Source organism: Drosophila novamexicana, unplaced genomic scaffold (assembly GCF_003285875.2).
Source record: "Drosophila novamexicana strain 15010-1031.04,08,12 unplaced genomic scaffold, DnovRS2.1 tig00000739-arrow-arrow-pilon, whole genome shotgun sequence".
NCBI lineage: Eukaryota > Metazoa > Arthropoda > Insecta > Diptera > Drosophilidae > Drosophila > Drosophila novamexicana.
In genome coordinates, this window is record NW_020824819.1 from 1,804,022 (window position 1) to 1,816,548 (window position 12,527).

The 12,527-nt window shown below is 42.2% G+C and overlaps 4 protein-coding genes across 7 annotated transcripts; 3 read left to right on the plus strand and 1 right to left on the minus strand.

Annotated features, from left to right (window-relative positions):
* The first annotated feature begins 50 nt into the window (after positions 1 to 50).
* LOC115763364 (coatomer subunit beta') lies at positions 51 to 3,707 on the plus strand. The gene is made up of 4 exons (XM_030705892.1): positions 51 to 509; positions 857 to 1,476; positions 1,539 to 2,121; positions 2,251 to 3,707. The coding sequence occupies exons 1-4, from the start codon at positions 155 to 157 to the stop codon at positions 3,453 to 3,455; spliced, it is 2,763 nt and encodes a 920-aa protein (XP_030561752.1). The 5' UTR covers positions 51 to 154; the 3' UTR covers positions 3,456 to 3,707.
* Positions 3,708 to 3,872: 165 nt separating this feature from the next.
* On the plus strand, positions 3,873 to 7,010 carry LOC115763431 (RISC-loading complex subunit tarbp2). 2 transcript variants are annotated; one of them, XM_030705993.1, is made up of 5 exons: positions 3,873 to 3,987; positions 4,090 to 4,897; positions 4,973 to 5,258; positions 6,003 to 6,140; positions 6,259 to 7,010. In XM_030705993.1, exons 2-5 carry the CDS (start codon positions 4,122 to 4,124, stop codon positions 6,505 to 6,507), a joined length of 1,449 nt encoding a protein of 482 aa, XP_030561853.1. In that variant the 5' UTR covers positions 3,873 to 3,987; positions 4,090 to 4,121; the 3' UTR covers positions 6,508 to 7,010. The 2 variants fall into 2 exon arrangements, with proteins under 2 accessions (XP_030561853.1, XP_030561854.1); XM_030705994.1 differs by lacking the exon at positions 6,003 to 6,140 and having other exon boundaries at positions 3,878 to 3,987; positions 6,259 to 7,007.
* A 244-nt stretch (positions 7,011 to 7,254) lies between these two features.
* Positions 7,255 to 8,850, minus strand: LOC115763582 (inhibitor of growth protein 5). 2 transcript variants are annotated; one of them, XM_030706203.1, is made up of 5 exons: positions 8,727 to 8,850; positions 8,307 to 8,666; positions 8,086 to 8,252; positions 7,572 to 7,730; positions 7,255 to 7,505 (listed from the first exon to the last, which is right to left on the minus strand). In XM_030706203.1, exons 1-5 carry the CDS (start codon positions 8,761 to 8,763, stop codon positions 7,404 to 7,406), a joined length of 825 nt encoding a protein of 274 aa, XP_030562063.1. In that variant the 5' UTR covers positions 8,764 to 8,850; the 3' UTR covers positions 7,255 to 7,403. The 2 variants fall into 2 exon arrangements, with proteins under 2 accessions (XP_030562063.1, XP_030562062.1); XM_030706202.1 differs by having other exon boundaries at positions 8,044 to 8,252.
* A 379-nt stretch (positions 8,851 to 9,229) lies between these two features.
* Positions 9,230 to 12,313, plus strand: LOC115763580 (heparin sulfate O-sulfotransferase). 2 transcript variants are annotated; one of them, XM_030706200.1, is made up of 6 exons: positions 9,230 to 9,486; positions 9,585 to 9,808; positions 9,881 to 9,966; positions 10,037 to 10,175; positions 10,240 to 10,460; positions 10,524 to 12,313. In XM_030706200.1, exons 1-6 carry the CDS (start codon positions 9,372 to 9,374, stop codon positions 10,765 to 10,767), a joined length of 1,029 nt encoding a protein of 342 aa, XP_030562060.1. In that variant the 5' UTR covers positions 9,230 to 9,371; the 3' UTR covers positions 10,768 to 12,313. The 2 variants fall into 2 exon arrangements, with proteins under 2 accessions (XP_030562060.1, XP_030562059.1); XM_030706199.1 differs by having other exon boundaries at positions 9,232 to 9,486; positions 9,558 to 9,808.
* Positions 12,314 to 12,527: the final 214 nt, after the last annotated feature.

A 12,527-nucleotide genomic window follows, 5' to 3' on the forward strand; every position in this document is an offset into this window, starting at 1 on the left:
ATGTACGTGGCAGTTGGCAACACTGTCCCATAGCTCTGACACATTAACAAGAGGCAGAAGAAGCAGCAAGTTTTTTACAATCTCGCCGCAGTGGATTTGGTTTTGATTAGCTGTAGTAGGATATTATAAAACGTTAAGCTCTGCCAATATAAAGATGCCCCTTAAATTGGACATCAAGCGTCGCCTGACGTCGCGCTCGGACCGTGTCAAGTGCGTGGATCTGCATCCGGCCGAGCCATGGATGTTGTGTGCCCTATACAATGGCCACGTACACATCATGAATTATGAGAACCAGCAATTGGTCAAAGATTTCGAGGTATGCGATGTGCCTGTGCGTTGCGCTCGGTTCGTGGCGCGCAAGAATTGGATCATTACCGGATCGGATGATATGCAAATACGCGTTTTCAACTACAACACACTGGAGAAGGTGCACTCCTTCGAGGCGCACTCGGACTACCTGCGCTGCATTGCCGTGCATCCCACACAGCCCCTGGTGCTGACCAGCAGCGGTATGTTTCCCAGCCATAAAACAAAGCTTTGACTCATAACATAACTTTGAATAGTTCTAAAATAAGATACGTGTATTATAGAAAATCATAAACAAACAGTGGGATGACCTAATTGAGTTTAGTTAAGTTGTAGTTGTTTATTGAGATTTCGTATGCCTAAACAGGGTTTAATTAATCCAATTTTGCAAAGGGGTATAACAAAAGAAAGCCTTAATATTGCTTTTGATTATTTTCCAGATATATATATATATATTTGTACAGTCTTAAAGCAGATATCATTTATCAAAACTGTTTTCCATGTGACCACGTATTATATTCAAGCATATAATGATTTTATCATCTTGTAGATGATATGCTTATCAAATTGTGGAACTGGGAGAAACTGTGGGCTGGCCAGCGAACCTTTGAAGGCCACACGCACTATGTCATGCAGATTGTGTTCAATCCCAAGGATAACAACACCTTTGCCTCCGCATCCTTGGACCGCACCGTTAAGGTGTGGCAGCTGGGTTCCAATTATGCCAACTTTACGCTGGAGGGGCACGAGAAGGGCGTCAATTGTGTAGACTATTATCACGGCGGCGACAAGCCGTATCTGATTTCTGGCGCCGACGATCGCTTAGTGAAGATCTGGGACTATCAGAACAAGACCTGTGTACAAACACTCGAGGGGCATGCACAAAACATTTCAGCAGTTTGTTTCCATCCTGAGTTGCCCATTTTGCTGACCGGCTCGGAAGATGGTACCGTGCGCATTTGGCATTCCGGCACCTATCGGCTGGAGACCTGTCTTAACTATGGCTTTGAGCGCGTCTGGACCATTGCCAGCATGCGTGGCACCAACAATGTAGCCCTGGGATACGACGAGGGATCCATCATTATCAAGGTCGGGCGCGAGGAACCGGCCATGTCTATGGACGTGGTGGGCGGCAAAATCATTTGGGCCAAACATTCCGAAATGCAACAGGTAAAAAGTAATTGGTATTTTTAAATAATTGTACACGTATTTGATATAAGTTCCACCTGTAGGTCAATCTGAAAACAATTGCCGATGGCACCGAGATTAAGGATGGCGAGCGTCTGCCTGTTGCCGTAAAGGATATGGGTGCGTGCGAGATATATCCGCAGACCATAGCACACAATCCCAACGGCCGCTTTGTGGTGGTTTGTGGTGATGGCGAATACATAATCTACACGTCTATGGCGTTGAGAAACAAGGCCTTTGGCTCGGCCCAAGAGTTCGTCTGGGCCTTGGAAAGCAATGAGTACGCTATTCGTGAGAACAATGGCACTGTGCGTCTGTTTCGGAACTTCAAGGAGCGCAAAAGCTTCACACCCGAATACGGCGCAGAGAGCATTTATGGCGGCTACTACTTTGGCGTGAAGACCTCGTCGGGCTTGGCGTTTTACGACTGGGAGTCATTACAGTTAGTGCGCCGCATTGAAGTTCAACCGCGTAATGTATTCTGGAATGAGAGCGGCAGTCTTGTTTGCCTGGCAACCGATGAATCCTACTTTATATTGGCCGTGGATGCGGCACAAATTGCCAATGCGCTGGAGACAAAGGAGGGACTGGAGGATGATGGCGTAGAAAGCGCTTTTAATGTGCTCGGTATGTTTAAAATATGTGAAACTAATTTCTTATGATAATCTCTGGATTTCAGTTGATATTGAGAAATAGTTTTTCTGAAATTTGCTTTAAATGTCAAGTCTAATTCGTATTCCCCGTTTTTATCCGCAGGCGAAGTATCTGAGTCGGTCAAAACTGGTCTCTGGGTAGGCGATTGCTTCATTTACACGAATTCCGTGAATCGCATCAACTACTATGTGGGTGGAGAGATTGTGACCATTTCGCATTTGGACCGAACCATGTACTTGCTGGGCTATGTTCCCAAGGACAATCGTTTGTATTTGGGAGATAAAGAGCTGAACGTGATCAGCTTCTGCTTACACTTGTCCGTGCTGGAGTACCAGACGGCTGTGATGCGTCGAGATTTTGAGCGCGCCGATCTTGTGCTGCCCACCATACCGAAAGAGCATCGCACGCGAGTCGCGCACTTCTTGGAGAAGCAGGGTTTCAAGGAGCAGGCTCTGCAAGTGTCCACCGATGCAGACCACAAATTCGATTTGGCGCTGCAAATTGGCGAGCTGGATATCGCTTTGAAACTGGCGCGCGAGGCGGAGAACTCACAGAAATGGTCCCAGCTGGCCGATGTTGCGGCGCGCAAGAACAACATGGCCTTGGTGAAGGAGTGCATGCAGAAGGCAAACGATTTTAGTGGATTACTGCTGCTCTCGACTGCCTCAGGCGATGCACAGATGCTGGAGGAGGTAGGTGCAACCAGCTCCGCTCAAGGGCGCCATAATATTGCATTCCTATCCGCCTTTCTTCGTTCCGATGTGGACCGCTGCCTAGAGATTCTCATCGAGACAAATCGTCTGCCCGAGGCAGCCTTCTTTGCGCGCACTTATTTGCCCAGCCAAATGTCGCGCGTGGTAGAACTTTGGCGCGAGGAGCTGGGCAAGGTCAACGAGAAGGCAGGCCAATCTCTGGCCGATCCAACGCAGTATACAAATCTCTTTCCGGGCCTGGGCGATGCGTTGCGCGTGGAGCAACATCTGCAGGAGGAGCGAGCGCGCAAAGTGCCAGCCCGTCTGGCGGGACAGCTGCCATTGAATAGCGAACGAAATCCACTTGAGGAACTACATGCTGCTGAGCATCAGAGCGGTGCCGGTCAGCTAGAGGAAAAGGAGAAGCCGGCGTTTGTTCCAATGTCCTTGCCAACAACAACAGCAACAACAACAAGCAGCACAAAGGCTGCCGCGGTTGCTGTTAGTGAGGATGATGACGATGATTTAGATCTGGAGATTGATGGCATTACGTTGGATGATAACATAGATACGACAGATGTAAATCTAGATGATGACTTTCTGAGCGATGATTAGATGCAATAGCTATCCAGAGCACACGCTGTATTCGATAATATGGATTAGAAATACTGTTCTTTTGTTGATTCGGAATACCTGCAGCAAATGTCACAGAATCGAAAGCTACAAATTCCACAAACACACACACACACACACATACGCATGCATTCAGTTTTGATTTGATTGTATGCATATTTCCCGTGCATTAATTATACAAATTAAAAGAATTATATAAATATATATTATGTACAACAATTATGCAGCAACATCCAATCACAATAATAAAATATATTTAAAAATATGAACTTGCGCGCTTCTTTTTCTTCTTCTTATCGTTTGACATTCAGTATTTGGCCCAAATCAGCGTTGCCACAGGGCGAGCTGTCAGTTTAAATAAATACGGCAACACAGCAGCATCACAAATACATATATACGCAGATATCGTGTGTGCGTCTGGATTTTGCTGTATTTTTTATTTAAGAATGAATTATTAATAAACAATTAATAAATTATTATTAAATAAAAAACAGTACAAAACCGCCAATCAACCGTAAGTAGTTACCGCTTCAAATAGCTGACCGCTGCCAACAGTTGAGGCCTGTTTCCAGAGAACTTATTGATTTTTTCTAAGCAACGTTGCATTCATTTTCAGATACACAGAGTCTATAACTAATAACGTTGAATATGGAACCGAAAAGCTATCTTTCCCATGAGCAGCAGCAGCAACAGTATTTGCATGACCAGCAAATGCACTTGCAACACCTCCAGCAGCAGCAGCAACAACAACAACAACAACAACAACAACATCATCAACATCATCAACAACAACAGCAGCAGCAGGCCATGCAGGCAGGATTTGCACCGCGTCGCCAGTATGACAACATGGGCAATTCGCCTGCTGCCATTGCGGCTGCCTGTTTGGCGAATGGGGCTGCTGGCGTTGGCAGCTCCTCGATGGCAAAGCCGGCATTGATGCAGCGGCCGAAAATCAAGAAGGAGAAACAGCTGCAGGCGCTGCAACAGCAACAACAACATCTGTCGGAGCTGAGCGGTGCCAGCAGCACCGGCATGCTGCCACCTGAGGAGACGCTCAAGTTTGTCAACGAAACGGATGCCAACGGGCTAACAATGAAGACGCCCGTCAGCATATTACAGGAATTGCTGAGCCGGCGCGGCATCACGCCGGGCTACGAGCTGGTACAGATTGAGGGGGCTATACATGAGCCGACGTTTCGGTTTCGGGTCTCGTTCAAGGACAAGGATACGCCCTTCACAGCCATGGGCGCTGGTCGCTCCAAGAAGGAGGCCAAGCACGCGGCAGCTCGCGCTCTAATCGACAAGCTCATTGGAGTCCAGCTGGAGTCGCAGGGCAATTCAGCAGCAGCAGCAGCGGCGGCAGTTGGCTGCTCAATGGCAGGCAGCGGTGGCGATGGAAACGCCAATGTCACTGGCAGCGGCGAGTAATTATTGCTGCCGAATTATATATTTGAATGCCTTTAAATTTGCAATTTTTCATATACATTATTCCCTGACAGTGGAGGCGATAAGATTGTGGGCAATCCCATTGGCTGGCTGCAGGAAATGTGCATGCAACGTCGCTGGCCGCCGCCATCGTACGAAACGGAGACAGAGGTGGGCCTGCCGCACGAGCGCCTATTCACCATTGCGTGCACCATATTGAACTTTCGTGAGGTGGGCAAGGGCAAGAGCAAGAAGATTGCCAAACGTTTGGCGGCCCATAAGATGTGGACACGCCTGCAGGAGACGCCCATTGATGCTGCCAAGATCAATGACAGCATCTGCAGCGAACTGGAGGGCGATGTGAGTAAATTACCGCTTGTAGATGCCGTGCAGCTGCCGGTAATGTCGAATAATCTTACTCCAAGACGGTTTTACGAGCGCATCTCCCCAGTTATAAACATAATTGATATTTAGAGCTAATCCATTTTCACGTTTTCTATTTATAACTAACGACAAACCATCTTTAGTTTTCGATGCTTTTGTTATTGTTGTGATGTTTCTCCTTGTTTAACAACGAACTGACTCTTAGACAAATGCAAAATAGAAATTAGATTAAACCATAAACATAAATAACACGCAGTGCTTTCATTTGTTAATACTTTATGATTTTTAGACTAATTCCTTAACGAGCAATCACATAAACGGGCCAATTGCCCATGCAAAAGACCTAAGAATAAATATAATATTTAGTTATGGATACTTTTACGTCCAAATTTAAGTGTGATTTTATTTGCTTTACGTTTATCATTTTTCTAATTCTACTAACAATTTTAACTAGAAATCTAGATCCTATGTATGCTGATAACTGAACAAATAAGTTTGTTTTAGTTGTTTAAAATATTATTTTGATATATTTACCTCCTCATATTTGACATATATTAGCTCCATCTAATTACTATATATATAATATTAGGCAGTCTTGTCCCAAATTTGTGTAGATATATATTTGTTTGGTTTTTGTTTTGAATGTTTGTGATATGTTTCAACTCACCATTGGCGAGAATTTGTGCGTATTAAAGGAAAACATTGCGCTCTTATTTACAGCCCCGCATTAACGATAATTATTATGGTGATTTGAAAGATATCACTGTGCCAACACTGACCACGCAACACAGTAATAAAGTGTCCCAGTTCCATAAGGCATTGAAAAATGCGACGGGCAAAAAACTGCTCAAATTACAGGTAAATTAAGTTGCTGACAGAGATGCACCTGTTGACGCGTTTAGTACATTTGATAAATAGCACAACACATTTCTTATGAGCCTTAAATTGCATATTTAAACATTTTTCGTTTTTACAGAAAACTTGTCTCAAGAGCTCGAAGATTGACTACATCAAGCTGCTTTCAGAGATTGCTGTCGAGAATCAGTTCGAGGTTACCTACGTGGACATTGAGGAGAGGACGTTCAGCGGCCAGTTTCAGTGCCTGGTGCAGTTATCCACGTTGCCAGTCGGCGTTTGCCATGGCACTGGGTCAACAACTTCTGAGGCACAGCGACATGCAGCTCAGAATGCCCTGGAGTATCTAAAGATAATGACCAAAAAGTAGGTCAGCAACTGAATAGCAAAATCTGAACGCACATAACGACGATGATGAAAATTAAAACGTCCTTATTAGCCCCCTGTATTCCGTGGTTGGTTCTCAGCAGCAACATTCAACACTGTATTTAATATTTATTATTATTTTGTTTTGAGCTTAGTTCACCGATACGACTTTATAGCTGATCTGTACTATTCGCAAATCGTAGATATTAAATACCTTGATACGAATTATTCACAAACAAATATCCTAATTGAGTTCTACCGAATGAAATATCTTATTTTAAGAAGCATCAAGTTATTGATATACGCATCCATTTTCAGGGAGTTAAACGGCAAACCCACTAGCTTACCGATAATGTTGCACCCTAATTTTAACGGCAAATGACTAATTGTAATATATATTTATATCTAGATTAAAACTTTTGTATAATTCTGATCTAACGGGGAACATGTTACTTTGTCGGTCTTTAAAATATAATTTATTAAACTGTTGTACAAATTAAATCGACGTGTAAACATTGAATGGCAGTCAATAAAATAAACGTTTTATAACTGCTCTCATGAAAGTAAACTTGCATTTTAATGAAACAAGGAAGAGCAACTTAAAAGGATATTATCTAAAGCAGCAGAGGATGTATGCAGCTGTTTTCCTCTATTCCGTCATCTATTTAACTCGAAGCTGGCATTCTTTAAATTGGCTGAATACAATAACAACACTGAACTCAGTGAACGTGTTATATGAAATAGAAAGATTTTTATTTAAAGTACGTAATACTTATGCTAAACTAAGAACTAATTGGCGTTATATGCAGATTATTTACATTGACAGACACAGTGGCTGCAGCATTGAGCCAAACGCAATTCGTTGCCACATGGTGAAGTCTGGGGCAAATGGTTGTTAGTCTACTTTTTTTTACGGTCCTGCGTGCACTTGGGACAGAACCATTTGCCTTTTGGTTTTGTGGTTAGCCCCACGCAGGCAAAGTGGAACCACTCAATGGGACACTATTAAAGGAAGAGAATAAAAAACATAAGTAACTAAATAAAGCAATAAATGAGGAGCAAGCGTACGTCTGGATTGTCGCAGCCAATCATCTCGCCATAGGAGACTTGGTGACATAGGCAATACGTTGGCTCGTTCGGATCCACAGGCATATCCATGACATCGCTGGGATGTGTTGCGGCCGTGTGACAAGATTCCTTCTCCGAGTCATCAATATCAGCCGTTTTCTGTTGGTAAACCGCAAACGGAAATGAACGTTAATAACTGCTTACGTAAATGTCGAGCTCAGAAGGGTTCATGCAAGGAGGTGAAATGTAAATGAAAGATGCAAAACCAATTAAACGGCCAAACACTGATTATAATATATAACCACTATAAGAGGATAATGGAGGGGAACATAAGTGCAAGTACACGAACGTGTAGATTCTGCGGTTTTCTACTGTGTGGGCTACCAGGCACAAAAAATAACTATATACTTTTAGGGAAAGAGCAACAATCATAACAAGACGAAAATGCATAATGTTGATGAAGATGATTTACCTTTTGGGCGCCCCCCTTGCGAGTTTCTTTTTCTTGATTTACCTTGGTCTTTTTCTTTTTGCTACCTTGACCAGCGCTGCTGCTGGCGTTGAGATTAGCCCCGCTGGCGCTGTTCGATTGATTGCCACGCCCGGTCTCCTCATCTGAGGAGGCTGGCTTTTTCTTTTTGCCCGTCGCCTTGCCGTCCTTGGTCTTCTTACGGCCTCCCTCTGCAAATAGTTGGCGAATAAGAAAATAGACATGAGCAAAATTTGTTTACTTACTTTTGGCTACTGCCTCCTCGGACTTGGCGCGCGTTGACGAAGCTTTTTCCTGAATTTCGCCCTCGAAGCGCGCCAGATCGTTGTCCAGCCTCCGGATTTGTTTATCCACAAGCTCATACGTTTGTATGGCCAGCTGTACTTTGTCATCGCTGTACTCCTTGGCCTTGCCAAACAGCGCCTTTATGTCCTCCAATCGCTCCTTGCGCTCCTCTTCGCTCATCGCACCATTCTCAGCGGTTAGTTTGCGCATGAAATCTTTTGCATGACTGTCGATGCTTTTCATCGCCGTTTGCGCCCGATCATCCAGTTTTCTCATCAACTTGAAGTTCCGTTCCAGTTCAGTGGGCAGCGATTCCAATCCTAGTGAGACACAAAATATGAGAGCCCGCTACGACACTTTCTTTTTGTAATTTTGGATACCGTCTAAATAATTTTCCAGATATATCGCTGAAGACATTTTACAGGCTTTTCGAGAGGTTCTCTTTTTATTGTTTTAGCTACAGTTACAGTTTACTAACAAAACCCGAGCGTCTATTTATGACGTGCCATCAGCTGTTTTGTGTGTGTGTTGCGCCGCAGCTTTGTAAAATTTCTTATCGATAGTTTCACACTATCGAAAACTAGCGCCATCTTGCTCTTAAGCTGAAACTCGTCAAATCTGAAACAGAATTCCAGTCATTACGTACGCATTAGTAATAGTATATATCGTAACAAGCAACTATTTAAATTCAATTAATTAATTTAATTAGAATTATTTAATTAATAAGGACAAAATTGTAAAATAGTTATTTTATTTTAAGTAGCAGTGCATCAGTCTTGTACATTTTTACTACCATTATATCCGTTAACTTTATACTCGATAACATTTTGTCAATAAACACTTTACAACACAGGTAAATACAGCTGTTTTTTTTGCGCTGGTCAACATTATAGTCAGCAGCCCACCGAGTGAAGGAGACCGAAATGCAGGAAAATATCACGAAATTTGGCTAAAATAATACGCTGAAAAATGTGCTATGACGGCTTAAAAGATTAAAGAACACGTCAGCTCTAGGCGGCAGCAGCATGTTTAAGAAATTGCGCAAAATGTTGCCTGTAATGCGTCCGGGGCACTGGCTCGTATTTGCCGTCATCGTCGTCGTCACCTGTTATTGGCTGCTGGAGATCCGGTTGGAGCACGGTTGGTTGTGGAATTCCCGTCTAAATCGGTTGCTTCATACAAAAACATAACATATTTTTGTATACATATAGCTTTTAAGCCCCTGTCGAAACTTACAGGCAACGGCGGCAAGGAAACGGAGCATTCGTCTCTCGCTCGGAATATTTCCACTCTGGACAACTTTGACTATGAGGACCAACTGGTGGTGGTGTACAATCGTGTGCCAAAGACGGGCTCAACCAGTTTCGTGAACATAGCCTATGATCTGTGCAAGCAGAACAGATATCACGTCTTGCATATCAATGTGACTGCCAACATGCACGTCCTGTCGCTGCCTAATCAGGTCCGTTTCTCGGTTGTCGCCATCGATTTCGTCTCCAGGCAAAATATTAATCAATGCATTTTGTTTCCTTAGATCTCGTTTGTACGAAATGTGACCAGGTGGCATGAAATGAAGCCAGCCCTATATCACGGGCACATGGCATTTCTGGACTTTTCCAAGTAAATTTGGCATATCTTACATATGTTTGATATTTATTTATTTATTATATATAATGTATCTATTTGGCAGATTCCAGATCGCACACAAACCCATCTATATAAATCTGGTGCGAAAGCCATTGGATAGGCTTGTCTCATATTATTATTTTCTGCGCTATGGTGATAATTATCGGCCGAATCTGGTGCGCAAGAAGGCGGGCAATAAAATAGTAAGTTCTTAAAAATAACATTTTAATGCAGTAATCGTTATTGAGTTCTATGTTCTAAATGAAGACCTTCGATGAATGCGTGGTTCAAAAGCAACCCGACTGCGATCCCAGAAATATGTGGCTACAAATTCCATTCTTTTGTGGCCATGCTGCCGAGTGCTGGGAACCCGGCAGCGACTGGGCCTTGAAACAGGCCAAGCAAAATTTGGTTAATGAATATTTCCTAGTCGGTGTCACAGAGCAAATGTACGAATTTGTGGATCTCCTCGAGAGATCACTGCCCAGGTGAGCTTAAATCGGTTATTACTAATCGAAAACAGCGCAACTCAAATTTCTTCTTTGCCACAGAATCTTCCAAGGCTTTCGCGAGCACTATCAAAACTCCAATAAATCTCATTTACGTGTGACCTCATCGAAGCTACCGCCCAGCGAATCTACTATACAAACCATACAAAGATCAAAGATTTGGCAAATGGAGAACGATTTGTATGAGTTTGCCCTGGAGCAGTTTGAATTTACCAAGAAAAAGCTCATGCAGCCCGATAATAAGCACTTGCAACAGTTTATGTATGAGAAAATTCGGCCAAAATGATCGTATTGGAAATTCAAGGGTTACAAGACCAAACACAGAACCCGATATGGTAGATTAAAGCTCAAGGGAAGCCTTTAATATATCAGGTTATACATTTTTTTATTTTATTTTATGTTTTTTTCAATATTGTATATAGTTTATCTAGCTCTGATATGTACTTAAAATCAAGCAAACAACTCGTGAAAGACACTAAAGACTTTAGCATTGAATATCATTGACATATTAGTGATTTCTCGTAAGTAATACGTGTTTAGTTAGTTTAAGCCATGATATTAACACTTAATAACGCTTTCTTAGAGTTATGTAAGCAATATTTAGCAACAATTGTAACGACTATTCAAAGCACAATGTAATTACTTATGCGTCTAGTTAATTATACTCTGTATAAGTATTGACAATACCAGAAATTATGAAATCTTGAGCGATACGAAACATGTGCTGGATCTGCGCATACAATTAGCAACTAGCTTAGATACTTAGAATTTATATATAATGTATAAGTGTAATTATATTAATGGACTCTCAAATGTATATCAGCTTTTAGCACTTGTAGCAGACGCAGATAAACTCATCAAGTCAAATACATGTAAAGACATGTTCACCAACCGATTCTAACTTTTCTAATTGTCGAGTGTGCCCATCAACAAATGTTCGTAAGTGATTAGCTGCATGCAACTGGTTAATTGATTAGAACTGTCAATATTTACCTGCACTCACACAAATAACTAAAAACATTTTTTTCTTCTGAATTGCAAAACTTTGTTTAAGTGAATTGCCCTTAAAACTGAGCAGCAGCTGGTGCGAAATTCCATTGAAATTTAAAAGCTGACGTATCGTCTGACCGACTGCCGGGCGGGCTGGGGCTAGGCGCTCAGGCGAGGCACAAATGGAAATTGAATTCTTTTTCGGGCACACAAGTGAAATACTTAATTAATTGCTCACGGCTCGAACGTAAAGACAATGAGTTTGCATTATCGTCAGTTGTACATTTGAACGTAGACACGCAAGTCGTCGTTGGATCGTTCGACTTGGGCTCGACTTTTAGGCAGTTAATTAAGAAATAGTGCTAAGCGTTAAAACTATTTAAACAGAGTGCGAACACTTAGATTTCGAACCCGGGCAGCATTTATATTAAAGCGACGTGTTTGAGACTTACAACGGGTTTTATATCATATATAATACTATATATATATATACCCAGTATATGTGCATCTATATATATGTATATACCATATATGAATCTTACTCAGACTCTTGATTAGTCTAATACGGGTTATGCGTAATGAGTGGGTTTGTGATTGAGCGTTCAAAAGTTCAACTATAATTACGTCTACTGATTACACTGTGCTAAAAAGGCAAGCGTATTAGCTTATAACAGTTTAACGGGCAGGTATAACAGTTGTGAAAATACCGATTGTTGCGTTTTATTGCCAAGTGTTGAATGCAAGATGTATAAAAAAGTTTTTAAAAGGCCTGCATAAGTGTGTATTTGACATTGACCTTAGCCCTGTGCCGCGTTTTTTTTTTGCATTTCTCCTTGGTATAACAGCAGCAAAAACAAAGAACTTCGAAATTTCAACGTAAGCCACTGTATAACAGTTAACCAAGCATGCACTTTCCAAAATGCTGACACTAGCCATAATAAATCACAGTGTTTTACTTTTGAATGTGTTTGTGTGTGCACACATATACATACATATGTATGTATATTTATGGCTTTTGTACATTACTTCTTAAATACCGCTCGCCATACCTCGATA

What these genes read in the sequence shown, in the direction of transcription:
- LOC115763582 (XM_030706202.1), bottom strand. Translation starts at nt 8,763, where the DNA reads ATGTCTTCAGCGATATATCTGGAAAATTATTTAGACG. An exon ending in CGAGGAGGCAGTAGCCAAAA is followed by an intron (nt 8,253 to 8,306) that starts GTAAGTAAACAA and finishes AACTATTTGCAG; the next exon opens with AGGGAGGCCGTAAGAAGACC. An exon ending in TTGGCTGCGACAATCCAGAC is followed by an intron (nt 7,506 to 7,571) that starts GTACGCTTGCTC and finishes TTCCTTTAATAG; the next exon opens with TGTCCCATTGAGTGGTTCCA.
- LOC115763431 (XM_030705993.1), top strand. Translation starts at nt 4,122, where the DNA reads ATGGAACCGAAAAGCTATCTTTCCCATGAGCAGCAGCAGCAACAGTAT. An exon ending in GCAGCGAACTGGAGGGCGAT is followed by an intron (nt 5,259 to 6,002) that starts GTGAGTAAATTA and finishes TCTTATTTACAG; the next exon opens with CCCCGCATTAACGATAATTA. An exon ending in AAAAACTGCTCAAATTACAG is followed by an intron (nt 6,141 to 6,258) that starts GTAAATTAAGTT and finishes TCGTTTTTACAG; the next exon opens with AAAACTTGTCTCAAGAGCTC.
- LOC115763580 (XM_030706199.1), top strand. Translation starts at nt 9,372, where the DNA reads ATGTTTAAGAAATTGCGCAAAATGTTGCCTGTAATGCGTCCGGGGCAC. An exon ending in TCCTGTCGCTGCCTAATCAG is followed by an intron (nt 9,809 to 9,880) that starts GTCCGTTTCTCG and finishes TTGTTTCCTTAG; the next exon opens with ATCTCGTTTGTACGAAATGT. An exon ending in GCATTTCTGGACTTTTCCAA is followed by an intron (nt 9,967 to 10,036) that starts GTAAATTTGGCA and finishes TCTATTTGGCAG; the next exon opens with ATTCCAGATCGCACACAAAC.
- LOC115763364 (XM_030705892.1), top strand. Translation starts at nt 155, where the DNA reads ATGCCCCTTAAATTGGACATCAAGCGTCGCCTGACGTCGCGCTCGGAC. An exon ending in AACATTCCGAAATGCAACAG is followed by an intron (nt 1,477 to 1,538) that starts GTAAAAAGTAAT and finishes TTCCACCTGTAG; the next exon opens with GTCAATCTGAAAACAATTGC. An exon ending in AAGCGCTTTTAATGTGCTCG is followed by an intron (nt 2,122 to 2,250) that starts GTATGTTTAAAA and finishes TTTTATCCGCAG; the next exon opens with GCGAAGTATCTGAGTCGGTC.